General features: G+C 42.6%; 1 protein-coding gene across 4 annotated transcripts in view; it reads left to right on the top strand.

Moving 5' to 3' along the window:
• MALT1 (MALT1 paracaspase) overlaps positions 1-27,703 on the top strand; it is a 36,723-nt gene extending 9,020 nt beyond the window's left edge. For 3 of the 4 annotated variants that reach the window (XM_083702659.1, XM_083702656.1, XM_083702658.1), the window contains exons 5-17: positions 1,359-1,537; positions 3,606-3,702; positions 7,026-7,058; positions 7,447-7,473; positions 8,491-8,523; positions 12,643-12,846; positions 16,063-16,240; positions 17,781-17,855; positions 18,781-18,908; positions 22,176-22,325; positions 23,424-23,581; positions 23,764-23,889; positions 25,674-27,703. In XM_083702659.1, the coding sequence (XP_083558785.1) occupies positions 1,359-1,537; positions 3,606-3,702; positions 7,026-7,058; positions 7,447-7,473; positions 8,491-8,523; positions 12,643-12,846; positions 16,063-16,240; positions 17,781-17,855; positions 18,781-18,908; positions 22,176-22,325; positions 23,424-23,581; positions 23,764-23,889; positions 25,674-26,129 (1,844 nt within the window). In that variant the 3' untranslated portion in view covers positions 26,130-27,703. The remainder of the gene's footprint in view (positions 1-1,358; positions 1,538-3,605; positions 3,703-7,025; positions 7,059-7,446; positions 7,474-8,490; positions 8,524-12,642; positions 12,847-16,062; positions 16,241-17,780; positions 17,856-18,780; positions 18,909-22,175; positions 22,326-23,423; positions 23,582-23,763; positions 23,890-25,673) is intronic. The other variant, XM_083702657.1, reaches the window with a different exon arrangement.
• Positions 27,704-27,995: the final 292 nt, after the last annotated feature.

Here is a 27,995-nt window from a genome sequence, read left to right as displayed (position 1 = left end):
TGATTGATTGACCACAGCAACTGAGTTAAAAACTTCTGACAGACCTTGCTCTGCTTTAATGGTACAATGTATGCACTCTGTAGTGCCACACATTCAGTGCATACCTAACATCTTGCTAGCTTATGTTTGTGCATTAGAAATATTTGGCCACAGAAGCTTAGTTTTCACTTCGTTTTGTTTTAAATACACTTAGGAACATGCATTAATTAATTCCAGGTTGTTGTTGTTGTTATTCAGTTATTGCATTTATAGCCCACCTTTTTCTCCAAGGAGCTCAAGGTGGGCATACATGGTTCTCTTCCCAATCAAGCACTTCTGATACCACTCCCATTCCTGGGTCTGAAGTGCAACTCCTTCAATGTACTCCTCTAGAAATACACAAGCGACCTGTGAAGAAACAGGAAGACTGATGCTATTCCCTTACTGTCCGTAGCATTGAGCTGTGTAGAATGAGTCTGTGTGTGTGTGTTACGCAGATTATATTTGGCAATGCTTTAGCGTTAACAGGAAACAAAATGCAGGAACTCAACGTGAGTTTCTCAGAACGCCTTGGAGAAAGAGGAGGACGCCACTAACTTGAAATAACTTGCTGTGCAGGGTTCTGATCTTTACTTTTTAAAAAAACTTTTCAATTAGCTTATCTATTAAGGCAAGATATTCAATAGTTAATGCAGTTTGAAACCTAGGCTGTTGCTTTTGCTCTGTAGGGTAGCAAGAGGACCCTTCCCCTGTCAGCTGATTTCCTATGTGAGCCTCCTCCCCACTCCCCCTGAACCCACCCTCACAATCTCTCTTCCACACTTGCTGTGGCAAATGGTTGTTGTCGGCATCCATCTGTCTCGAGAGACAATGGAGTGTGTCTCCAGGGGTGAAGTCAAGCTGCTGTGTTAGCAGCAGCAAAGTGACCTCCTCAGGGTGCAAGCCTGGGCAGTGTGCATTTATATCCTACCCTCCCTCCGAGGGTGGCAAATGCACAAAAAAAGTTATAACTGTGCTATTAAAAAACAAAATATATTTTAAACAGTTAAAAAAGCATTTTTAAAAATGTGCTTTAGAAAAGCAACTAGGAAGGGGTAAGTGGCTGTGCAAGGTGGTGAGCAGGGAAGCAATGAAACACTCCTCTTGCTTCTTCTCCTTCACAAATTTTGCAGCTCCCCTTTCTTGGGTCTGCTGCTAAAAAGAGGTAGCACATGTTCCAAATCTGTTTACTATCAAATTGTGAACGTTGTTGTATTTTTAAATTGCTTTTATATAAGCAAGAGGTTTTTTTATTATAGAAAGCTGTATATTTTTACCATCTGTTTTTACCATCAGCTGCTAAAGAATCTCAAATTCCCTTTCTTAATCTTGCATTTAAGGAAACTGTCCGGATTTACCTGAAAAGAAAATACATATTTACATCCATCCACAGTGCCAAAACCTGCTAGTAGGGGAAACATTGAGTCTTCAGTGCGGAGCTATAGGAATCCCTATGCCACAATATCAGTGGTACAGAAATGGATCTCCACTGCCTAATGGTGATAAAAAGGTCTATACGGTGAGTCTTAACTCTTTTGCCTTTGTTTGTTTGTTAGAGTTATTGCCATAAGTAATATTTCCAGCATGGCAGGCAGGAGTTACACAGCAAATACTGTAGCTATATACGCAATACTATTACCATAAAACTAAAAACATTAAAATCAGAAAAAAAAATCCAACAGCAGCTATCCACATCGCAGGACCTGATAAATTCAGGTATTTCCAAATGCTTGCAGAAAAACATGAGTATTTGGTCTATGGCAGGCAGGTCCAACTCTCTAGAGACTGCAATCTACTCACAGTATAATAAAACTGGCAGTGAGCTACTCATTGTCATTGCCAAAAGTTGTTGAGCTTTTGGGGGGGTGGGAATTGCCCTGAATCGCTCATACAACAATATGTCATCCTCCCTACTTCAAACATTCTGCCACTGCGGAATGAAAAAAAACTTGCAAAACAGTGACGGTGGCAATGGGACATAGCGTCAGGGGTGGGGCGCGGAGCGATTGATCAGGAGCACACAGGCGATCACTTTTTTTAATACCGAGATCGATATGGAGCACCTGTCGATCGCGGTCGACCAGTTGAACATGTCTGGTCTATGGCAACCAATGAGGGAAGCTGAATCTCCTGGAGGCGGACATTCCGTACCTGGGATGCCACAACCGAGAAGGCCCTGTGAAACCAGCAGGGTCCCCTTTGCAGACCTTAATTGCCAAGATGGCATTGAACCTAGTAGCACACCGTCAGCCAGTGCAGTTTGCACAGAATGAGTTTTATGTGATTCTGGTAAAACAAATCACTTAATACACTAGCAGCTGCATCCTGCACCAGCTGCAACCGCCAGGCCATTTTCAAAGGCAGCCCCGTGTGGAACATTTTACTAAATTGACAATGAACCACATGGTAGGTGCTTATCTCCCGGCCATTTTGAGGACAGTGGATGCAAGTGAGGGGACATTTTGGGTGATGGCTGCTTGTTTGTGGAACTTGCTACCCTGAGAGGTCCTTCAGCTGCTTTCTGGTTGCCTTTTAGCTGGGACCAGCATGTTTTTATGTTGGTCTGCTTTAATTAGGAGATATATTTTATTGCTGTTAGGATTGCATTTAATGGCTGTAAGCGAGGGTTTATGTGGGATGGCTGGTTCGGAATATAATAGTTTTACTACTCTTTACATTTTAATATTTTTAATTGTACATTTTAATGATTTGTTTTTAAAATGTCTTTCCCATTTTTTCTGTACTCTGCTTTATAAAAAAATACATCTGGAAAGGTTGCCTGGAAAATAAATAATAAATAAATCAGTGTTATCCAATTTAAATTAAAAGCCGCCTGGAAATAAATACTTTTTAAAGCATGATCTTGAAATTCTATATATGAATGAAAATGTTCTTTAACTTCCTAGTGCTCTTGTCATTAGCATGCTGATAATAACTGCTTGAATCTCTTTGGAGTACTGAACTCTGAAGCGAGTTTAATTGCATGTATCCTATTTCCTAAGGTATTAACTGGGTGGGTAGAGACAGCACACAAGGTCTTTAATAGTTCATCGTTACTTCAAATTTCATGTAGAGATAGATGCAATCCTCCAATGCAGTGACCTTTGCAAATATATTATTAGTTTCATGTAATGTTGGTAACAGTTTTGTTCTTGGACACTAAAGTCTTATTTTAGAAAACTCTTCTCTCCCTCTTAAAATTCATATAAGATGTAGATTTCCCCCAGCCCTTTGCACCCCTGTAGTAGACTTAAGGGAGCCCACGTATTAGGACAGGTCATGAAAGGAGGATTCAAAATCTGCAGATCTGAATCACCTCCCCACAAGATAGCAAAACTTGTTGGTTTGTTTATTTAAAAAAAAACTTGCAAAAAATAACATAGAACATGTGCCAGTTGTCTGTGTTAAGGGATAAAACAAAGGTTTGCCACCTCAGTGCTTAAGATTTCAGAGCAGACGATTTGGGACGTCTAAGCACAGTCTTCTAGAGTTTTGGGGTATACAATTTTTTTGTTAAGTCTTGATCTTAGTACTGATGGAATTATTGAGAATGCAGTTTAAGTATATCCTACCAGATATCCTTCTAGGTCTCCCGCATAGACACTGAACACCAAGGTACATATTGGTGCCGTGTATACAACAACCAAGACAATCAAGAAAGCAGGAAGATAAAAGTCGTTGTAGGTAAGAAACTTCTTTATTGGGTGTAATAAACAGAATCTGGCGTTGAGTGCTCATTAGTGAGCCTACTCAGTGACAAACTTTGCTGCCTCCATTGCATCCATATTTTGCTGTCCAGCTTTTCCTGGTAGAATGGGGTCTTTTACATTCTGGCCTGAAAAAAGGTGGTAGAACCAACGGTGGCTCACCTCTGCTTGTTTGCAAAGCATTTTGAGGATAAAATCGCTTTCATCTGCTGGGGCCTTGACTCCACTGTTTCATATATTTCTTTATTTATAAAAAAAATACATACTGCTATTGATTTTAAAAAATCAGAGTGCTTTACAACATAAGAATGCCTCCTGGATAAGGCCAGTGACCCAACTAGTCCAGCATCCTACTCTCACAGTTGCTAACCGGTAACAACAATTGTACATAAAACCATACAATAAACGCTACATATAAAGTTAAAATAAGAAATTGGCTGGCTATTGTTGGTAGGCGTTCTCTTAACGCCTGCATAAGCCTAGCAGAAAATTAAAGTTTTCCGCAGGTGTTTAGAAGTTCAATGGAACCTGCTGGAACTCAACTGATAAGAGTATTCCACAGTCCTGGGCCATGACCCTAAAGGCTTGGTTTCTTCTTGTCAGATGAGCCTCACCAACTCAGGGAACAATCGATGATGATCCGGCAGATTATCTCAGTGATCGAGCTGGAATGTAAAGGTTCAGATACCCTGGACGTAAGCTGGTCAGGGCTTTGTAAATTATCACAAGGACCTTGAATCTGATTCGGTAATAGATGGGCAGCCAGTGCAGATGCTTTAACAATGGTGTCACAAGTGCGCTCTGTTGTGTTGGATGAGCTTCAGTTAGTAAGACCACTCCTTAAGAAATTCGCCCTAGATTCAGAAAATCTAAGTCTAGTTTCCAGGCTCAGTTCAAAGTGCTGGCTTTGGCCTATAAAGCCCGATAACTCAAGGACCGCTCTCCCCACAGGAACTGAACCAGACCCTGTAATCATTATCTGATGCCCTTCTTCATGTGTCCCCTCTGCATGAGACCTGGAGGATGGCAACATGAGAATGGGCCTTTCAGTGGTGGCTCCCTACTTGTGGAATGCTCTCCCATCTTTAATTTTAGATGCCGAGCAAAATCTTTCTCTTTAATCTGGGCTTTTGGCCCTTGATTTGAAGGGTTTGAGGTATTTGCAGCTTCTTTTAATGGGGCAGGACCTGTAACACATGGGCTTTATCTGCATAGTTGTATTTTTAGGTTTTATTGCTTTTGGGGGGTTATACTTTGCTTTAGTGCTCGTATTGTGTTTGTAAATCACTTTGGGTCACTTTTTCGAGGAAAGCAGCTAATAATAATCTAGTTCAGTACATAAACATCAAGAACTACTAATGAGAAGTTGGATCACATATGATTCGCATGACACTTTTTTTCTGGGACATGCTGTGATACGCTGTGTACATCTCAAAACTTGACCCAAAGAAAATTAACATATGAAACCTTTCAGGCTCAACCTCTTGATGCTGAACACCACCATAGCAGCCACTCTTGCAATTACCGTATTTTTTGCTCTATAGGACGCACCAGATGATAGGACACACCTAGTTTTGGGGGGAGGAAATAAGGGGAAAAAATGTCTGAATCCCAGAAGCCAGAACAGCAAGAGGGATCTGGCTTCTGGGATAGCCTCTTGCTGTTCTGGCTTCTGGGATAGCTCCTGGGATAGCTGGTCTAGCTTTGCGCGAAGCCTCCGCAGGGAGCCTTCATCCCCGTGCCCTGCGGAGGCTTCTGGGACAGCCCGCAAAGCCTCCAGAGGGCAGTGGGATGAAGGCACCCCGCTGCCCTGCGGAGGCTTTGCGCCGCTAACCCCGAAGCTATTACAGCGAGACGGAGCGCTGCGCAGTGCTCCGTCTCACTGTTCTGGCTTCTGGGACAGCCTGTGAAGCCTCCAGAGGGCAGCGGGGTGCCTTCATCCCTCTGCCCTGCGGAGGCTTTGTGCAGCTAAGCCAGAAGCTAGAACAGGGAAAGGGAAAAAGTGTGTCTTATAGAGCAAAAAATACGATATAATAAAGATTTTTGGCATGATCCTCTTTCACTTACACAAGTTTATGACCTTGTCTAAATTGCTTAACCTCCAAGCTTACTCATTTCGGAAATAGTTAGACTTGCCAGCAGCATCATGTGCATATGAGAAACTTGATGCTTCAGATTAGCAGATAGGATCTCTACATCACTTATCAAGTTTCAAAGTCTGCTACCCATTACTGTATAACAAAAGTTAATTTGAGTTCCTAAGACTTGTTCACATTCACGAAAAGTGTGTATGTGATTGGTGCCATAATCCCTTCATGCTGTTCTGAGTAGTCAAGTCGGGACCGCCTAAAAAACTAATGTGCAGTTCACTGAATTAAAACAATTTTCTTCATTATTGCTTTCATTTAATGTTAACCACAAAAGGAGGCTTATAATTCAGTGTATTATGTGTCTGTATATACTGTGCGGGCACAATCAACATAGGATTTGACTTAGGAGGTGACATTAAGTGATTATGAACAAGAACTTTAGTTCAAGATTGATCATATGGATGCAAGTTTTTTATACGTCGTATGTTGTAACTTGCTGTCTGGCTGTGCAATAGAGAATGTCAATAGGTAGACCAATGATGCATCTGCTACAGAATGGAGGTTGGGTTTTTTCTCCTCTGCAACGTGTGTCTTGGCTGCCTTACTTACTTACTTGTGAGAAGGTGATATATAAATATTTTTTAAAAATAAATACAGTGGTATCTTGGTTTACGAACTTAATCCATTCCGGAAGTCCGTTCTTAAACCAAAACCGTTCTTAAACCGAGGTGCGCTTTCCCTAATGAGGCCTCCCGCCGCAGGTGCCCTTCCACCGTTCAGTTTCCGTTCTTAGACTGAGGAAAAGTTGCTGGGGCTGACATGAGTTGGAATCCAAGAGCATGGGGGGGGGGCTGTTCCCCAGGTCTGATATACATGTGCTTGTTCTTTTGATTTCTTTCTATTTGTGGCATGCTGTGATCTCAACAGGATTATCTGTAGGGTCCTATTGGATGGCTTGTGTGCCCTTGGACTGGAGGTTTTCGAGCACATTTTGGAAGTGATTAGTTACATGATTCCATGCAGGATTAATTTGACAGCATGCTGTCTTGTGTATATCAACACAAGGTTCAAAATTATGTATAGTAGCAGCCGAACAGAACGATTGCCTTAACGCTACATTGGATTCTACATTTTCTTTATAAAACATGATTGTCATAAATGCAATCAAGAACTTCATTTCAGTATTCTTCTTTTTTCCTTAAATCTCAAGGTGGAAAATCTATTGCAGTAGAATGCTCTGAAGGTAAACTCAGCCAAATGTTGTAGAGCTTATTGATGAATTCTGTATGCTGGGAATTCAGGAGATTATGGGATCTATCGCTAAAATAGAATTGTGCACTGTGTTGGACCATAATGCTATCTACAGAGCTGATGTAACATAATCTCATATTTATGCATGAGCTTCTCATTTCTACCTTACAACTTCCACTGCATATTTTTTTCTTTCACTCTGAAGGTGGAGCTGCTTTATCTGTTTATCATGTTAAAGAGATCATCATGAAATGTTATCAGCAAACATTACTTTCCTTCCATCTCTGACTTTGTTAGATGTAGCAAAATCCTGCTCTTGAATCTCTGTTAACATGCTTCTCAAATACATATTTGTTACAGTTTTCTATTTTCTTTTTCAGAGGACTTAAGTGGCCTTGGAGGGCCTGGTAAGTAAAACATACTTTTTAATTGTGCATAAGTAAAAACATAAAACAATCAAAAGGACTTAAAAGCTAAAGAGCACAAGACCAAACAACCAAATTTAGCTTTGAGTTCGTCATTTCAAGACCACCTTTTCACGTGCATGTCAGCCATAGTTTGTTCATTCATAAGCCTTTCTAGAATATAGTTGGGAAAGGTGGTATAAAACTGAATCTGTCTCATTGCTTGAGTTAGCATGGAGTTAATGATGTAGCTTTGAATGACCTAATGTCAAATAGGTACGATGACACCCATCAGGTGTTTGGTAAATCTGTGGTATCAAATAATGACTCCATTAGGGATTGTGCCAAGCATTTTGTTCCCCAAAAGGTCATGTCAATCCTTCTCTGGCTAAAGGAGCACATGTCTGCTTTTTGCCAAGCACTACTGTAGATTCCAAAATACTCCATCACATTATATATTCGGTGGGTTACGTGCATAGGAATGGAATCATTAGGAATTATACATTGCTTGCATAGAATATTTTCTGTGCCTTGATACTGCAAGCAGTGCAGTAGTAGTAAAACATCCTTTTATATAGCATGGAGACAAGGGTTGGTTATCTCACATCTCTGTGTAGTTTACACCAACGGAGGCTTACTCTCCCATCTCCCCCAAGCAGAATCCCCCTGTCTGTCACCAGTGCTGTATTGCAAATTTATATCTTGCAACATGGTTGAACATAAGAGGATTGGATGGTGATGTACTGCATGTTTTCAGGATTGTAGCCTGTTTGGTTTTAAATTGTACTAGAAATTAGAATATAGGAAAATTCTGTGAACCACCCTGAGATCTTCAGATGAAGGGGGGTTTACAAATGTAATGAATAGAATTTAAAAATCTACAAACCACATTGTGTATGAGAAAAATGATGTAAATGTATTTAAAATGTAAACAACATGTAGGATCCAAGCTGAGGAACATTTTCATTTGCAAAATATGTTGACAACAGAGTGAACCTTTTCATTCATTTTTTTTAACAGATCTTAAAGAACCATTGTCTGAAAGGCAATTTGGTGAGTAATTAAATTATTCTTTAGAAACATGGCTATAATCTAGAGCATTCTTCCCCAGTTTGGTGCTTGCCAGATGTTTTGGACTATAACTCCCATAATATCTAACTCTGGCCATGCTGGATGGCTGGTCTAGAGAGGACTAGATTGGGGGAGGCTGATCTCTCAGTCTTCAGTACTTTGTACTCCATTTGGGTAACACTTCCACTTTTTTATTTGAAAGAAAAGATTTACCGGTACTTGGGATAGAAAGTTTTGTGAACCAAAAAAGAAAAAAATGCTGTATGCTATAATATTTCTTCTTGAATTCCCCTTTTGTGCTGAGTAGGTGGTTGTCAGGGAACTGCCATCAGAGCCAGAGGGAGAGGGAGGGCTCCAGAGGGATTCCGGAGAGTGTACCGGGAGGGAGAGAAGCAGCCCATCTTCTGGGGAAGGAAATCAGGGTAACACTAGTGGAGAAGGGGGGCAGATGGGGGAATCGGCGAGGTGGCTCCATGACTCCTCGCCGGAGACCACCGGGGAGAGCACGGGTCCTCCGCTGCCCACACTCTCCCTGCGCAGAAGGCTTTCGTGCAGGGAGAGTAGGCGGAGACTAGGCGTCAAAGAGCTTCTTTGCTGGAAGAAGTTCAAGAAACGCCCACTGACGGATTCTGCCAGCGATTGAGACAGCCACGGGTGAGTGGCTGTCCGGGAAGAAAGGGTTCACCCAGGTAACTCAGCCAAGCGTGGCGCCGATTTACGCACGAGCAACCCCTAGAACCATTACAGTGGTACAAAAAAAAAAAACCCCCAGACCTTCATGTTTAATAAATATCTGTTGTACTCTAACCAAAATCTGTTAGCATTGTTTGGTTTTTGTGGTAGTACATGAAGCATTAGGTCCTCTGTGCTTTGGATTGCACACACCCATTTTGCACTCTATGTGGAAGCTTGCTTAATAGTAGTAAATTCTTCTCCACAGATGTTATTAAATGACTAGTTAAAATAGTGTTGCCCCACTGAGAAATACATGTGGGTCTTTTGTTGGTGCTTTCATAATTCTTTGAAAATTGGGAAAGAGAAAAAGACCTGTAAAATTGTGAAGAGTCTGAAATGGGGCTTAAACACATCAGTGGGTTTTCACTGCTTTGTTTTAATTGTAGAGCTCCTAATGGCTAAATTAAGCAATGTCTCTTCAGTTTCTTTGCAGGCAAGGTTAATTTCTTGCTTCGTTGCCCAATGTGAGATTTGGCTTCCTGTAGAGGGTGTTTGAACCCCTCCTGGGAAAGTTTCGACTAGAATTAGATTGCTTTCTTGGCAATTTTATCGAGAACTTTCTCGATAAAAGAGATTAAAGTATAGACCTGTGCAACAAAAGGTCAGCTCATTCTGTTAGCACAGCAAAATGCAAACCATTTGCGTGATGACAGCGTTTCCATGCTGCATGAGAAAGGTCATTGCTGTGGGGAAGTATATTACGCTTGCTGCTGGACTGCTCCAGTTAAGCTGTACAAATTTATCTCTTGTGATGGAATGAAGTTGCCTAGACTTGCTGCTACTGATTGAGTATTAGTACCTCATCGGATTTTCTGGGCATTGGTTCTGCAGGGACTATCCAGCAGCAACCTACCTGCTGGGCACCCAGATAGCATGATTGACATTTTCAGTATTGGACAAGGCATTTAAGGCTCATCCATGCTTAGCTTTTGCCCCATGCTTTCTGGTCACAGGTATGTGCTTTAAAGCTCTGTATTCAAGCTCTCTTTTTTTGGTCCCAGCACTTTCCCCACGGAAACATGCTCTTTAATGCTGCACACAGATTACTCCTTGCTTGTTCCACAGTCTAACAGTTTATGCATCACTTCAGGGTGGTAAGGTTATGTACCATATCCAATGAGGTTAATCCAAAGCGTGATTGTTGCTGAATCCATAGATTGTCATTTGCTCCAATTCAGCAGTAAGGAGCTTGTTTTTGCACAGAAAGCTCTGGGGCCAAGAAAAGTGTGGACTTGTGCCTAGAAGTGTAGCACAAAAGGATAAGCCTGCCTTTGATCTGAAAGAAAGGTGACCAGAATGCCTGCAGGGCAACTGTGTTCCCTTCCCTCTCCCTTGCCCCCCACTCCTTAAGCTCTGATCAAAGATGATAGCTGCGTGGTGGGGAGAGACAGCTGTTGTAATTACATGGTTTAGGGGTAGGGAGAAAGAACACTAGGACACTGGGGAAAATGTTCCAACCTACTCTCCTCTAGTTTACGATAGATAACTCCCTCCCCCTTTGTGCACCCTTCACCCAGAGACATATTTATGGGAGGACAAGTGGGGCAAATGTCCAGGGTGGTTAATTTTACGGGGTGGCGTTTGCAACACTAGCAAGACTCTGAGCTTTCATTTAAGAAAAGAAAGTTCACAAGGCTACATGTTAGCTGCTATCCCCCTGCAACTTCTGTGAAATGAGCTAGCCTAACTTGACTGCTCTATGCCACTGACAAACAGTGAAGTCAGAGCTGTGAGTTGAAGGCCTTTGTGCAGGAGAGAAAGTGGAGCAGCCACAGTTAAATAGTTTCTCAGCGGCAGTAGGCTCAAATCTCTTCTTCCCAGGGCCAGTAGACTCTACAAATACACCTCTGCCTCCACCACAAATGGTGGAGTTACATATGACATGAGAGGGGGAGAATACGTAGACTAGAATACCACAATCTAGCGTAGAGATGGAACATAGGCAATACACAGGCTGTGCACAGAACCATGGTTCTATTGGTGATTTCCCCCTTCAGCGCATCAGAAAAATGATATATGGGACAGAAATTGCATGCCGAGATTTTCTGTTCCTTTCAGAGATAGTACTGTAGAAAACTACATCATCTTACTGGTAAAGGTTTATATGGAATAGATGCAGGTTTTGAATTGTATATGATCAGGTCAGTGCACTGGAATCTACTCTACTGAAAGTCTGCCAACATAGCTAAGAAAACTGAATTTGAAAACACAAGGGCTTTATACTTCCTAGGCAAAGTGGAGCTTAGAATTTGGATTTTGTGTTCTGTTGTTTCAGGAAGCAAGGAAAGAACAAATGCATAATGTATTCAACTAACTTTTACTCAGAATTTAATGACCATAACTAATTAGGTCAATTGATTATAATAGGCATACTTTGACTAAAAGTTAGTTTTGAATTCTCAAATTGAAGCAATTATTTTTGCTGTCTTCTGCTTATAAGAAGACAGGCACTCTGCAGATTGTTTCACTAATTTACAGTTTCTCTTGGGATAAGAACAGCTCAAAGATATTTTGCTGTCAGTGTAAATAGACCTGTATTAATGACTCTGTGTTGTACCAACCCATTAAACAAGTGGTCATTGAAACCTTGAGAGTGTGTAGTCATTTGTAACTGTCTCTCTAAAATGGCTTTCATTGTGATAGAGCTTGGCAGATTGTATTTCATCTATAAATGATCTGTTTATTTCTAAAGCTACAAGTATAAACAGTAAATTAAGTCCAAGTTAAAGAGATCAGCTCATGATAGTTCCAGGAAAGCTGTCAAATCTTATTATGATAAATAAAGTATGTGGTTCTTTTAAAAAGCATTTATTTCAAACTGACTAGATAAATATACAGTGTTAAAGGAGCTATCAATACCTAATATTCTCGGTTCTGATAACTTGGCAAACCATGGTAGAATATGCTTAACAGTGGTGTTGTATGCTGTCTCAATTGGTATAGCATGGTTTGTGATTTGCCAAACCATGATTTGAAGTGGGTTGTAAACTACAGATTGTGCTACCTATGCTATGGCATAGTGTCTGAATTGACAATTCATTGCTTCACCTCCTGGAGCCATTACACCTAAAGAGTGCTAAGCACATTTAAATCATGGTTTTCCTATACACCTGGAAGTTCAAGCCATGATTTGGGTAATAAACTATGGTTAGCAGAAGCAGTGACTATGGTAACTTAGTTTAGACTCCTTGTGCTCCACCACTCTGGAATATCTCATTATAAGACATAACAAACCCTTTCAACATGGGGAGTACTCAACGTGTAAGAGATGATAACAATATTGACTATGGCGCATCCCGTGGCCCAACTCTGAAAATGCTGTCCTACAAAAGTCCTGTCATATTTTTTTTGCTTTTGCTTTTGCAGCGGTAGACAAAGTAGCGCTGCTGATGGGAAACATGAGCTATTATAATCATCCTAAGCTCAAGGCTCCGTTAGTGGATGTTTATGAGCTGACCAACTTGCTGAGGCAACTGGACTTCAAAGTGGTTTCTTTGCTGGATCTTACTGAACCTGAGATGCGGAATGCGGTAGATGAGTTCTTATTGCTGCTGGACAAAGGAGTATATGGTAAGAACTAGTAGCATGATAGCCTGTCAAATTGATTGTCAGATTGTACCTTTTAAATATTTCCATTTCCAAATTACCTTATCCCATGTTCTCAGTAGACCCCCGTATATTATGTAACCATTATATAATTTTTGGTCCCTGAAAAACTGGAAAATGCAACATCCATTAATTTGAGATGCACTTCAAGATACATAGACAGATATGTTATGTTAAGCTAGAACATTATTGAGACCAAACATAAGAAGCTGCCATAAACTGTCTTAATAACACCAAATATTTATTTCTCATGAAAAATTATTATTGTGGGGCCAAGCAGTGGTTTAAATTGGCAACAGGTGTCAGATGAAGTTACAGCAACAAGAGGAAGTTACTGAATATTTTCTTTCTTTCTTTCTTACTTACTTACTTACTTAATTTCTATCCTGCCCTTCTTCCCAAAGCAGCCCATATTGAGAATTTCTTATTGATCAGATGGCTGACGCTTGTCTCATTTTGTGCTGGCTGGACTGACATTCAGAATGCCTTCCACCCTTTATACGCCTGAGCCAAAGGGTCACAATGACAGGAAGATTTATTGGAGCAGCAAAAGTGCCTGCAGACTTTCTGACGGCAGCATACTTTCCCATTCCCTTTTTTAGTGCTAGCTTGTCGGGCACCTTTGGGTCAGTTTCAGCTATAGATTTACTGCTGGGCACTGATGACGTCTCGAATCACAAACTACACCAAAATATGTTAACTTCAACTTTCCCTTTTATTGATGTCTTTTTCCATTGTAGCAAAATATTTTAAGAGTTCCAGAAGATAGCACAGCACAATCTGAACACTCTTTCCACATCTAAAATTCTACACACCCATCTAAACCACGTAAACTAGGGCTGAGCGATAACTGGTTTTCAATATTGTGATATATCACCAGCTGAACATCACAATATATTGATATATCATGATAATTGAAATAAGGAAGAAACTACTACACAGAGGTGAACAGAACAATGTCTTGGCAACTGCTACTACTTAAGGGTCTAAAATTGATAAATGAGCCAAAAAGAATCCAAATGAGACTTTTGTTTTTTGGATTTGGCTACCAAATGGCAGTAGTCAGGACAACCTAAAGTACAGTGATGAGTCACAGTGAATACAAATCTGGGACTGCCAGCAGGCCTACTAGGCAGCGGCAGAATCAATTATGGCGGGGGAGGGGTTAGAAGCAGCGGCAGCCTGGCATCAGCGGCACAATAATCAGCAGCCTGCGAGGCCTTGCCATGACAGTTGTTGGCAGCAGAAGCAGCAGCCTGCAAGGCCTTGTCATGGTAGTGTCATGGTAGCGGCACTAGTGGTGGCCTTGCGGTGGCGGCAGGAGACAGTGGCAGAAGCAGAGGAGGCCTGCGAGGCCTCGCTGAGGCAAGCTGCCACAGCTTTTGCCATCACCTCCCACTACCGCCAGGAGGACTTGCAGGCTGCCACCACTTCTTGCCACCATGGCAAGGCCTCGCAAGCTCCCCTGCTTGTGTCGCCATGAGGCCTTGCCGGCTGCCACTACTATTGCCGCCACCTCCTGCCATCACCACGAGGCCTCAGGCCACTGCCGCTACTGCCGCCATCTTGAAAGCATACAGGTTTTTTTTCTCTTTTTGTTCACAAAACTTTCTATCCCAAGTACATCTTTTCTTTCAAATAAAAAAGTGCAAGTGTTAACCAAATGGAGTACAATGTAATTAGCTCAAAATAGTGAGCTTTCTTATGGTCTGTCTTAATGCATGCTTGGTGGAATACCCAGCTTTACACATATTTCAGCAGTGTTGAAACAAATGCACTGGCTATTAGCTACTAAAGTTGTTGACATTTGAAACCTTAGGCAACTTGCAACCAGGATACCCATGAAGCGCCCTGCTGGATCTGGCCAAAGCCCATCCAGTCGAACCTTCTCACAATGGCTAACCAGATGCCATGGGAAGCCCATAAATAGGACCTGAGAGCAACACCTTTTCCCTATTTGCAGTTCTCAGCAGACCACCACTTCCCCTGGTAAAGGGAGCGCCCACCTTCTGGAATGCCCTCCCCTGGGGGGCGCTCAAGGAAGGTAGACAGTAGTAACCTTTAAACACCTTCTTAAATCGCACATGTTTACTCAAGCTTTCCTGGATTCTTGACTGAATTAATTTTAATTATCTGTTTGTACACCACTTAGTTTTGTGTGTGATATATAGTTTAGTGTTGTTTTTGCCTTGTTTCCCCAAACTAGTTTTAAGGAAATTTTACTTGTATTTTATTCTTGTATTTCTTTTGTTTTTATTTAACCCAGTTCTCTGTGTGCATGTAACACTTTTGCACTCAGCTCCTGGTCTGTGTTTTAACAGTGGGGATGATGCTCGTTCACTGTGCCAGAATGCCCTAGTTTTGCTGTTATAGCCCAAAGTAGGTCTGGTTCTTAGTTCTTTACAGTTTTTGAGTAGTGAACAAAAAGAGAATTGCCTCGAAGATTCGTTCTTTCCAGCTTCATTGATACTATTCTATCTTTTTTCACATGATTGGATGCTTCCTGTATTGGTTTTTTGCATTTTTGAGTAGTGTCCTTTGAATGTTTGTGGAACATGAAATAATGCTTTATTGCAGGGATTGGACTAGATGAGCCTCCGGGGTCCCTTTGAACTTTACAATTCCATGACTCTGATTGGATAGGTAGAGGACCTGTGGCCCTCTAGCTGGACTACAACCCCCATTAGTCCTGAACATTGGCCATGCTAGCTGGAGCTGATGGGAGTTGTACTTCGACAACATCTCAAGGAACATAGGTTCCCTACCCCAAATTTTCTGCATTTTGGTGAGCTTACCTCCATACCCAGAAGGACTTGTGCTCACCATGATATTGCATCACCTGGTTACTCCCAGAAAAGTGTCATTTGCAATGCAAAGTGCAAAACATAAATTCGCAGCTGCTGCTTTCCTCACTTCAGTGTGTTGTATAGTAAAAATGTGCCACTATCTGAGTATTGCAGTGCACAAGGCTGTTGCTCACCTCATTCCAAGAATGGGGAGATTGGAGTACATTCAGCATCTGCTTGCAGTAAAACCACTGCCCCACTTATGGCAAGTGTGATTTTAAGACTATAGAAAACTGCCTTATTCTTGTTTTCTTTGCAACTTAATTTAATTGAATTAGTTTGCTTAATATAATCACTAAAAGCTATTTTAACTGTGTGTGTTGTTTCTCCCCAGGGCTATTATATTATGCTGGCCATGGCTACGAAAACTATGGTAATAGTTTTATGGTTCCTATAGATGCCCCAAATCCCTATCGAGCAGCAAACTGTCTGTGTGTACAAAATATTCTCAAACGGATGCAAGAAAAGGATACTGGCCTCAATGTATTTTTACTGGATATGTGCAGGAAAAGGTATGTAATTGCTTTCATCACCTCCCTAGTAGATCAAGGCTCAAGAAGCCATGTTGGCGCTAGAAAAACAGGCAAATGGAACAGCTGAGAGGTTAGCTTTTATTAACTCAACCATCTGTATGCAAGTGTCACAACCTTTCCGTTTTCTTCTCCAGGCTCGGGAGAGCGAAAGCAAAATAACAGGGAATAAAATAAACTTGCTACATGGTCATGTTTGACTTGTTGGGTCAGTCTCTGGGAACAAAGGAGGGCATGATTCACAATCCAGATAACGGTGGTTCAGATAAAAATTCTTTTCTTCCCACTCAGAAAAAAAACAGTGTTTTGATTACCACATGAAAGCAGAGTTGGGTAGCTTGTTCAAAATACTGAAAGCTCCTTTCTAACAGATGAAGCTGACATCCTATTGACTGGGAAGGTGGAATGTCAGGCTGGCATTTTCCCCCTCTAAGATCTTGCCGTGACAGTATTTCCCTGCTCTTCCTCCTCCCAGCTAGTAGGGAATATTAGCTAGGAAGTGATAACAGCTTTTACTTCAAGCCCCTCCCAACTTTCCTGGGCTATTATTATTATTCGTTTCATTTCTATACTGCTTTATATTGTTAAGAAAACATCTCCCAAGCAGTTTACAACACACTGAAACATCAAATAAAACAATCCAAAATAAAACATTGCTGAAGAAAGTCAGATATAAAGCATACATTCAAAGCAACGTAATTAACAGGAAACTGAAATATTATTTAAAAGATTTCAAAATAAAACATTGCTTCAGGCAGGCCTGAATCTTCAAAGTTCTGGTCAGGCAGATTCCAGCTGCTTTTCATGTAAGCGTAACCAGTAGCCCTGTTCTAGGTGTTGTTCCATCCAGTCATCGATGCCAAAGCAAAGCATTTTTATAGAGCTTGTGCACCATTTTGGGTTTGGGTGCTTTGTAACAGCATCACCACCCTTGGCCTAACTCTAGAGAGGTTTCAGGGCAAAAAACATGAGTGTGGGGTCTTTTTCTGCCAATGAGCATGGGCAAGTGTCAGGGAACTGTCAGGATGCCTGTGGTGGGTGGTACCCGAAGCAAAAGGCAGCTGAGCAGCAATTTCTTTTGTACATTCCCACCAGGCAAAAAGCAGAGGTTTTTACACCTGCGCATCTCTCCAACAAGGCAAGCAAGAGGCATTGATCACAGTTCAAGGACATATTCCAGCCAGGCAAAAGCACTCAAGGAGCAGGCAGAGCAGAGCCAGTGATGGGGCAAGGCCTGGGCTACATCTTATGCATGGGCTACTTTTATGCAACTGCAACATGAGCAGCTCATGAATGTGGAAGGAAGCACTTTGCACTGATTCACCAAAGCAAATTTGCTTAGTTCTCTGATTTGTTAAAGGAAGTGATGGAATAAATGGCAGAATTTGGGGGGGAGGGGGTTATATAGAATTTTCTATATAATAATGTCATGGCTTTAGATATACAAAACTTTTTGTTTTATCTTCAACTTGCCCCAGATTCAGGCTGTTCTTCTCATTTTGTATTCTTGCATTTATTAAAGGAATGAATATGATAATACTGTCCTCATCTTGGATGCCCTGAAGGTTACAGCTAACATTGTTTTTGGATACGCCACGTAAGGCTAATTATTTTACCTGCATATTTTTTGTGACAACAGAATGATTGTGTTAATATTTTCTGAGCTAACTAAAAAAACTTCAGTATAGAGATGGATAATAAAAAAGACGATCTGCTTGTGTTCCAGCAGACCTTTATATACCTTGTGGGCACATTACATTTGAGAAAATCTTTGAGTTGTATTCAGGTTTAAGCAGACCCATTTAAATCAATGGCATTCAAGTTAGTTATGAGTAACTTAAGACCCAGTGATATCAGTGGGTCTACTCTAAGCATGATTTAAGTCCGGATTTAACCTCATGATTTCATTTTTGGATCAACTTTCAACCTTGCATGTGTGTGCCTCTCCCACTTCAACACAACATAAACATGGTACATTCCTTTTGCTTGTTTATCTGAGTGCAGCATCTCCCTGACCACTTGACCGAAAACCCAGTTCAAAAGGCAGATTGGGGTGATAAAAGGAGATTGTGCATTCAGATAAATGTGATGTGCCTCATTCCATTAATTGGGGAGTTGAGAATTCTTACCTGATTTTAACACCTGTTTTACAGACAAGATAATAGGCTTTGCTCTGGTGTTATATTCAGGTAAGTGAAGTGGCTAATCCTGAGAACCCTTTTGCTCATTGTTTGGCAAACTAACGCCCACGGAGCAGATCAGGCCCAATTGCCTTCTGGATCCTAGCAAATTGCATCCTGGCGGTACAAACATTTGTGAGCAAACATTAATATTTATTAACATTTCTTGTAAAAGTATACTTTATTTGTATACTTTATTGTGAGACATGAACTGATTTTTCAGAATCCTGTAAAGTCCTTTTTATTTTACTTTGACAAAGCAACATTTTTGCGTTCTGTTGTGCTGCAGTTATACTTTCCCTACCCATCTTATGCCTCTGCTGTTGTTAATATGCATTTAAGGTGCCAAGGAGCAGAAGCTTTTGAAATTCAGCAGTCTGGCTTAGCCAATGGGATTTTCATGAAGTTCTTGAAGGAACGCTTGTTGGAGGACAAGAAAATTACTGTGCTGCTGGATGGTGTAGCAGAAGGTAAGGGAAGTATACCTGAGCCACTAGGGAAGTTTGCTTGATCGAGAAAAGTGTGGTGCAGTGGTTAGAGCAGGGGTGGGGAGCCTGTGGCTCTCCAGATGTTGCTGGACTACAACTCCCATCAGTTCCTGAAAACATGGCCATTGGTCAGTGATGATCAGAGTTGTAGTTCAGCAACTTTTGGAGGGCCAAAGGTTGCCCACATCTGAGTTAAGGGGGCTGAGTAGAACTAGGGAGACTCTGGTTCAAATCCCCACAGAGCCACAAACTCACTGGGTGACCTTGAGCCTCACTATTTCTCAGCCTAAAGGTAAAGGGACCCATCACCATTAGGTTCAGTCGTGACCAACTCTGGGGTTGCGGCGCTCATCTCGCTTTATTGGCCGAGGGAGCCGGCATACAGCTTCCAGGTCATGTGGCCAGCATGACTAAGCCGCTTCTGGCGAACCAGAGTAGTGCACAGAAATGCTGTTTACTTTCCCGCCAGAGCGATACCTATTTATCTACTTGCACTTTGACGTGCTTTCGAACTGCTAGGTTGGCAGGAGCAGGGACCGAGCAACGGGAGCTCACCCCGTCGCAGGGATTCGAACCGCCGACCTTCTGATCAGCAAGTCCTAGGCTCTGTGGTTTAACCCACAGCGCCACACGCATCCCGCGTCTCACCCTAATCTACTTCAAAGGGTTGTTGTGTGGCTAAAACCCCTTGATGGAAAGGCAGAATACAAATGCAGTGAAGTGTAAAACATTTCATTTGCACATTTGAGGCCTTCGGAGCAAACTGTGTGTTATGCACAAATGCATGTAAAAGCTGTTTTGATGGGGGGGGGGGCGGTTTACAGCCAAAAAGCAGCCCTGAGAGTCTATAATATTTTTTAACAGAAGTTGAATGCAGGGGTAAGGTATATGCACACCCATGCTTCACTCTTTCTTTTCAAACTCCACTTCCCCCATAGCAGCTCAAACTGCTTGTTCCTAGATGAGGATAAAGAACAAATGTACACTAGCCTTTGTAAATAAATGTTTTGGGACAGTTATGTCTGTCAGCTGAAATACAGCCTGATCCCCGTAACCTTTACTTCCTTGAGATGAGATGAATGGCCTGCCCCAGTGCACCCTGTGTTTCCTACTGGTTCTAGTCAACAGAAACCGCCAGCAGAGGATGGCTGGGAAGACAGCCTGCTGGCAAACAAGTGTAATGGTTCTAGGGGTTGCTCGTGCGTAAGCCGGTGCTTATCTCCCCGGCTGGGTGCAAACACCTGGCTGGGTCGCCTAAGTGAACCTTTTCTGTCCGGACAGCCACTCACCCGTGGCTGACTCAATCACTGGCAGAATCCGTCAGTGGGCGTTTCTTAAACTTCTTCCAGCAAAGAAGCTCTTGGACGCCTAGTCTCGTCCTACTCTCTGTGTGCGAAAGCCTTCTGCGCAAGGAGGGCGTGGGCAGCGGAGGACCCCTACTCTCCCCGCTGGTCCCAGGCAAGGAGTCATGGGACCGCCTCACCGCTTCCCCCATCCGCTTCCCCTTCTCCACTGGTGCTACGCTGATTCTCTTCCCCAGAAGATGGGCTGCTCCTCCCGATCCCTGGACGCTCCCTGGAATCCCTCTGGCTTTTGCTCTCTCCCTCCGGCACTGATGGCAGTTCCCTGACACAGGACAGGCTCCTTTTCCCCCTCCCTGAGGAGCAGCCTGACAGGTCAGATAGAAAACAGCTGCTGGCCTCAAGAAGGTGTCAGAATTTCTTAGAACTCGGGAGAGAAGGATGGGGGTGGGTGGAGGGTGACTGGGCAAAAGGGAAGCAGGAAGGAAATGTTTGTGGGAGACTGGAAAGGCAGGTTGACAACAGGGAGAAATGTAGACTTTGTGTAACCAATGCCCTGGGTGGGAAACTGAGTGGAAGGATGCTGTAGCCTAGTGAGCTGCAAACCATACCTGAAGAAAGGTAGTTCTCTTGAGTTCCTGAAGGGAGTGGACCTCATTCAGAGGACTCCTTTGCTTCAATGTGGTCTTGGAAGCAAAGCGCAAGAAGGTCCCCCCTCCCCCCCCCCTTTTGCTTTGGGGAAGGCAGAAGTGAAACTGCCAGACAAGGAGCTGCCAGATGGCAATAGCTGGATGCCTAAGTATTCTTGAGTGGGACCGCTGGCTGACTATTGGAGAGCGACTGTGTACAACCCGAATCCAGGGAGGCTGCCTTCACGCCAATCAAGACGTACTTCTGGCATTGCTGGGGGTGGGGGTAACTACTGGAGGGTGCTGTAGCACTTAATCCCTAATAAAAGCTGTGAAATGAAATGTGTCCATATTCAAAAGAATAATAGGGCTGTGGGAATGGGTATGTGTGTGTGGCTTTTTGATGTACCCCTGCCCCTGGAAGCACAACATATAACAATACTACTAACACACTGGGGTAGAAAAGGGGGATCAAATCAATTGTGCATGTTTGCTTTGTAGGCACAGAGCAATAGATGCATCCAAAATGGTGGCATTGTTTTTTAAAGGTATACTTTATCTCCTTTCACAGCCCCAGAACACTGCTTCCAGCCAGGATAGACAGAACTAGGCAAGATGAGCCATTCGCCGAAGGCAGTTCCTTATATAGTAAATTCATTTTTTTTAAGTTGCAGAAGCGATGTTCAAAAACTACTACCGCTGCAGAATTTCCTTATGAAAAAGGCGGCTATGTAATAACAACATTTTAAAAACATATACAGTACAAAGGTGTACAAAAATGCATTAAAATTGTTAATTTTAAAATTAAAATTTAAAATTGTTAATTAGGATGCTAATGATATGGCTGAAAATAGATGGAGAACCCCAAGTAAAAAAAAGACAACTGTTGGAAAAGATGATCAGTCTAGCTTATCTGTAGTGTAAAACGATTGGAACGTGTATTCTTGTAAGTAGAGTGCTGCAATTAAGAAACATGTCTTTTCCTGGGAAGGATTTCATTGACTGGAGGATCTGTGCATGTAGGAGGGAGAAGATGAAGAAACTTGCCATGCAGCTTAATAAATGTTTGGGTCATAATGAATGCTAAAAGAGCAGGGGAGGCAGAGTTCTTATGGAGAGGAACTTGGACGGTATGTTCCGGACTGTAGTGAATTTTGAACAGCCAGGCTTGAATGCCCCCTTGAAATCAGGTTTGTCATGGAAACGCTGACACAACAATAACCATAGCAACATGGCGGCTCTTCTGGAATGTAGGTGCTTTAATTAGAATTTTCAGCAGCTTTGGTTCCCAGAAAATGATTTGCATCTTTTATTTTTAGATATGGGCAAGTGTCACCTTACCAAAGGCAAGCAGGCTTTGGAGATTCGCAGCAGCTTATCTGAGAAGAGAGCATTAACTGATCCTGTTCAGCAAACAGTAGCGTCGGCAGAGTCATTAGCGCGGAATCTGCAGTGGGCAAAAGCTCATGGTATGGGTGAAGATGAAGATGCTGTTAAAGTTGATCTATAGCTCCTCATGTCCCAGGGTGTGGGTTCACAACAGCCTTATGTATATACTGAAATAACTTGGCTTACCTCCCTCAAATGGTTCATTTCCCTAGGTTATTTGTCCATTTACTTCATGGATAGCTAACCTTCAATGGAATACTTGAATACTGCACTCACCCTTGGCAAACTTTCCAGGGGCTGCATGGCACCAGTAGGTGTGGCCACCCTACTCTTGCACAGGGCACCTTCTCCAGCGTAGCCCCACACCCAGCAGATCAGCTGAAGAGCAGAGCTTATCGTCAACCCCTCTCCATTCATCAAATGATCATTCTAATAAGCACAGTAGGGGTGGTTTGTATCCCCATCAAGGTTCTGGGCTGTGCAGAGAGTGCTACACATCTCTGTCCCCCACAACATCACCTCTGTTTTATTCCCCCTCCAAAATCAGTGGAGCCTTGGTGGGATGGGGCTCATTAAGTTTTTCTTAGGGGTCAAGCTCCCAAGCCAAACACATTATTACATTTGTATATCCCCAGCTTTCCATATAAAACATCCACGGTGGCTAACAACTATAAATCCCACAACAGAAAATAGCCAGTTCACAAAACAGTCAGTCAGTATCATAATGATGAGGGGACAGTGACACCCAATAGCCCAGGGGTGGCTAACCCATAGCTCACAGGCACCCAGGTATATGAAGTGACCTTCCAGACCCTCTCTCCATAGTTTCATCTCCTTATCTGCTCAGCTAATGATAACTTGTAATTCATTTCATGTGTTGCTAGTAAAGTGAAGGAGCACGATCCTCTCCAGTAAAGTTACTTATCATTTTAGGGCAATAGCAGAACTGTTGATAGATGCCAGGAGGAGAAGATCTGTGCAAAATGTATGAAGGAGTCTTGAAGACTGATTATAATCTGCTCCCATTAGTTTGTAGATCTCCTAGCTACTGAAATTAATCCTGATGTTCCAATCTGGATAATGACTACGTACAGCATGAGGAAAGATGCAATTTCCCCAACTAATTTTGAAGGAGAGCATCTGTGTATTACCACTAATCAAAATGTGTTTGTTTCCAGAACTTCCTGAAAGCATGTGCCTTCAGTTTGCCTGCGGTGTTCAAATTCAGCTGGGTTTCGCAGCAGAATTCTCCAATGTCCTGATTGTCTACACAAGCATAGTAAAGAAGCCTTCTGAAATCACTGTTTGCAAAGCTTATGTTACAGATTTCCCCCTCGTAAGTTGGCGTCAGGAGCTTGGTATGAGTTTATTCTTTACAAGATTATAAAAAACATGAAATTTGCACTTTGGCCAAAACCCACATATTATATGATCTGGCAGCTAGAGGGTGGTGGTGGTTGTGGATATATAGCTTTTAATCCTATAAGTTAATTTCTGCTTTTTAACAAATTTGAACAGGACTTGGATGTCGACCCCAAAGGGGCAAACAAGGGGACTCCTGAGGAAACCGGAAGCTACTTGCTTTCAAAGGACTTGCCCAAACATTGTCTCTACACTCGAATAAGTTCTCTGCAGAAGCTAAAGGTCATTTCACATTACTTTTGTCTCACAAGCTCATTCTGTTTGGCACTTTTACACCAGCTGCTGCATGAAACAGATTGCACGTTTTACAGGCCCACACCCATATTGGTAGCCTCCAGTTACTACTTGCCCTTTGAAATACAGGTAAAGGTAAAGGGACCCCTGACCATTAGGTCCAGTCTTGACCGACTCTGGGGTTGCGGCGCTCATCTCGCTTTACTGGCCGAGGGAGCCAGCGTACAGCTTCCGGGTCATGTGGCCAGCATGACTAAGCCACTACTGGCAAACCAGAGCAGCGCATGGAAACGCCATTTACCTTCCCGCCAGAGCGGTACCTATTTATCTACTTGCACTTTGACGTGCTTTCGAACTGTTAGGTTGGCGGGAGCAGGGACCGAGCAACAGGAGGTCACCCCATCGCGGGGATTTGAACCGCCGACCTTCTGATCGGCAAGTCCTAGGCTCTGTGGTTTAACCCACAGCGCCACCTGCGTCCCTGTCCTTTGAAATACCTCAGCATAAATGTATGATTTCCCTACGGATGCAGCTTTGCAGGTTAAGCCAGCAGAGAATTATATGCCAAAGGCCTTCAGTCTCAAAAGGTTCAGAGTCTAGATTTCTGAATATGGCTTCATGGGTACTGGGGAAGGGCAGCAGGCTGCAATAGGGGCTTTGTTTGTGTCAAGGCTGAGGTGGTGGTAGGATCACAACTGCTTTGCTTTCTTGCTGCACCACTAAGTTCCCTTTCAACTCAATTCTACGATTCTAAGCTATCGGAAACAAAACAAATCAGGGCTCGGATGACGGCTGTGGCCCCATTTGCGCTATACATTTAAAGCTGTATCACACTACTTTAAACCTTTGCGGCTTCCCCCAAAGAATCCTGGGGCTTGTAGTTTGCTAAGGTCCCAGATGATTGTTAGAGTCCAATTCCCCTCACAGAGCTGCAATTCCCAGTGTGGTTTTGTAGTCAGCCCCTCTTCCCAGAGAACTCTTGAGAACTGTAGCTTTGTGAGGGGGAAGAGGGATCTCCTAAAAAACTCTCAACACCCTTCGCAAACCATGAACCATGACTGTTTTGAAGTGGCACGACGCTGCTTTAAAGGCCTAGTGCAGATTGGACACTACTGTGAGGTGGGAAATAGGGGACCAGGAGCCAAATCTGACTGGGCAATGAGAATGTACTGGGTGAAGGAACAATTCTGATCAGTATAAAACTGCAGTATGTGGCATTGGAATGAGGGTGGAATCTACATGATAAAGAACAGCTGGTGTCCCTTGGCTTATACATCATCCTAAATGATGAAGATACAGCAAGTGCTAAAATTGATTTATTTATTTTTTGAGGGGCAGACATGCTCATTTTTTGCTTTTGTTTCCCACAAAATGCAGATGTGCCGTTAATTCAGTCAGCATACAAAACTGATTATGTTAGTGAGAGTATTGGAGTTATCTGTGATGCAAACAGTAGCTTCTTTGTGTTTAATTTTTGCAAGTTCCATGTGGAAGGCAAACTCTTAACGTGGAAAGTGGAATATCTTTAGCAGCCGGTGTAACAGTTGCTTTTAAAATACAGTCTGTGTGCTGACAGCAAAACGCTAGAAATAGGTTTCCAGCGCCCCCCCCCCTTTTTTTGTCCTGTGAATTTGTGTAATTAGGAGACAAAAGCACTCTAATGGCAGTGAATGCTGCATTTGATGTGAATGCCTGCATTTCTTTCTTAGGGCATAACAGCTGCCATTATTATGAAGATTAATGATGAATTTTCTTTTTTTATTATTTCACAGGAAGACTTAACCTTCACAGTTTGCCTGCACTATGAATACGCAGGAGTAGATGATGTTGTGGATGAAAGGAAGGTGGTTAACATTGGCAAGCCGCTCATTGCGAGACTGCGCATTCATCAAGGATACAGAAAGAATAGTTGTTTCCACAGCTTCTGCGGGCCTGACGGGCCTTGTTTCGCCCACTCGCCTGGTGTAGAGGCAGCTGGATATAGCCCCTCTCATCACAATCACCAGCCACATTGTTATACAGGTTTCCCCCAGCAAAGCCCTGCTCACTCAGGCAGTGTTTTGCAACCGGTGAGATGCCAGTGCAATATGTCTCCAAACAGGTTGGTCGCATGGACACCAACCTGGTCGTATCCATCCAATTCGAACCAAAGCAACGTACCTGTGGAGACGACAGATGAACTGGAATCTGATTTCTCAGGAAGCTTGAGGCTGTCTCATCAACAGTAGTCGAAACTTCTGTGTGCCAGTTTAGCGGCAACATTCCTCAGGCAGTGATTTGCAGTGCTGCTTGTGTGTCTTGGATTTTGGGGAAAGGGCATTAATAGGTCTCATTGAATTATTTAGCCAGGATCCCAAGTTGTTGGGATTATGAGTTGGCACGTAGGTACTTAAGAAATCTTCTTGGACCACAGGAAATTCCCAGTTATTTTCCCCGATAAGGAAACTGCAGGGCATGTTGCAATACAGTAGTAAGAAAGAGTCTGATTGACTTCAAGCCCAGCTATTTATCATGGGAGAGTATGTGTACAGTATTCTCTTTTAACATGTTGGAAACAATTGGAACTGCAACAAAATGTTGCAGTGTGGTGATGGTCTGCCTGTCCAGACTTCCAGCATTTCTACCCCCCCCCCCAAACATTTTCCACCCTCTGCTCCCTAACAGCATTCCATGAGGCACTGAGCATATATTGTCCTGTATTGGGTGGGGGGCTCACTCCCTTGGGGTTTTTACCTCTAGAAATTTTTTCTATGCAAAATTTGGGGTTCCTCAAGTCTACTGATACCGTCTGCATGGTGCTGCTGCTTTGGCTACATAAGCAATGACATAGCCTGAGCACTGGAAGTAGAGCAGAGGTTGCTAGACACTCCGCCCCTCCGCCCCACACCCCGGGGGGATCATTTGGAAAATGCTGACGGTTTTGGTGAACTACGTAATGATTTTTCTGCCAATGATTTTTAGTTGTATTTTTATTGTTTCTTTTATTTCTTCTGCAGGCAACCCCCAATTTGCATGGGGATTGTGTTCCTGCCCCTCTCCCCACCAACACGTCAACAGAGTTTGCATAAGGCATAAGCCCACCCCATTATACCCCTGATCTGCCCTCATGTTCTGCGTAATTGAACATGTGCAAAATGGTCACTGCCTGTTGCTCTTTTTTTGTATTAACAACTTGCATCCAAGTTGCAATCAATACAATAAGAAATGAAATGCAAGGAAAATGCAGTTAAAAAGCAATTTGCATATTTAATATAAGCATTCCATGGACCACCTGAGTAAAGCTCATGGACCACTGGTGGCCCACCAACCAGAAGTGTGGGAACCTCCTGACATAGAGGGGATGATGTTTGGAGGATGTCAGGATACCACTGGGTACCTGGTGCTTTCCCTACATGTCTAGATGAATGCATGGGAACTGAACGATGGACTGAACGGAATATTGCTCTCATTCATCAATGATATTCTTATTTCTGTCCTCTAGAAGTTCCCGAACCTTTCCTCCTACAACAAGCACTGTACAAACAACCTTTGATTAAATAAAAGCACCTGCAGAATTTCTGGTCATTTGGGAACCAGTTTGGTTTTACATGATCAATGTCTGCAATTAGTATAAAAGGGTAGGAAAGAGATTTTTAATGCACCCCAGCATGTGAGATTATAAATGCACCCCAGCCTCTTTAAAAGTCAACAAGAGTGAATCAGCTTTATAGGTACTCCTCATTTACACTGTCATTTTAAAAGGCCAGCATTATTATTATTTTGTTCATAATTATATGTAAGGCAATAAATTCCTTTTTTAAAATATTTGTATATATGTACTATATTCAATAAGAATTTTTTTAAAGTTCAGCATTCCATTCTCTTATGTGACTAAAGGGCCTGTGGTATGTTAAATTTAGACTCTTACCTGCATTCCTGGGGGAAAGGAATACTAGGCAAACTGAGGCACTCTATCCAAAACAATGCTAACTAAACATTAGCCTTTATTCTAGATTTCTGCATCTTAGCACTGTGGAATTTTGCATGTGCTGGCAAATGTGCAGGAGAATTACGATATGCGAGACGTAGCTGTATTAAGGGGGAGACAGTCGGGA

The sequence above is a fragment of the Podarcis gaigeae genome, assembly GCF_964106915.1.
Source record: "Podarcis gaigeae genome assembly, chromosome: 11".
Taxonomy (NCBI): domain Eukaryota; kingdom Metazoa; phylum Chordata; class Lepidosauria; order Squamata; family Lacertidae; genus Podarcis; species Podarcis gaigeae.
Note: the sequence above shows the minus strand (reverse complement) of the source record. Positions and strands in the feature narration are given on the sequence as shown.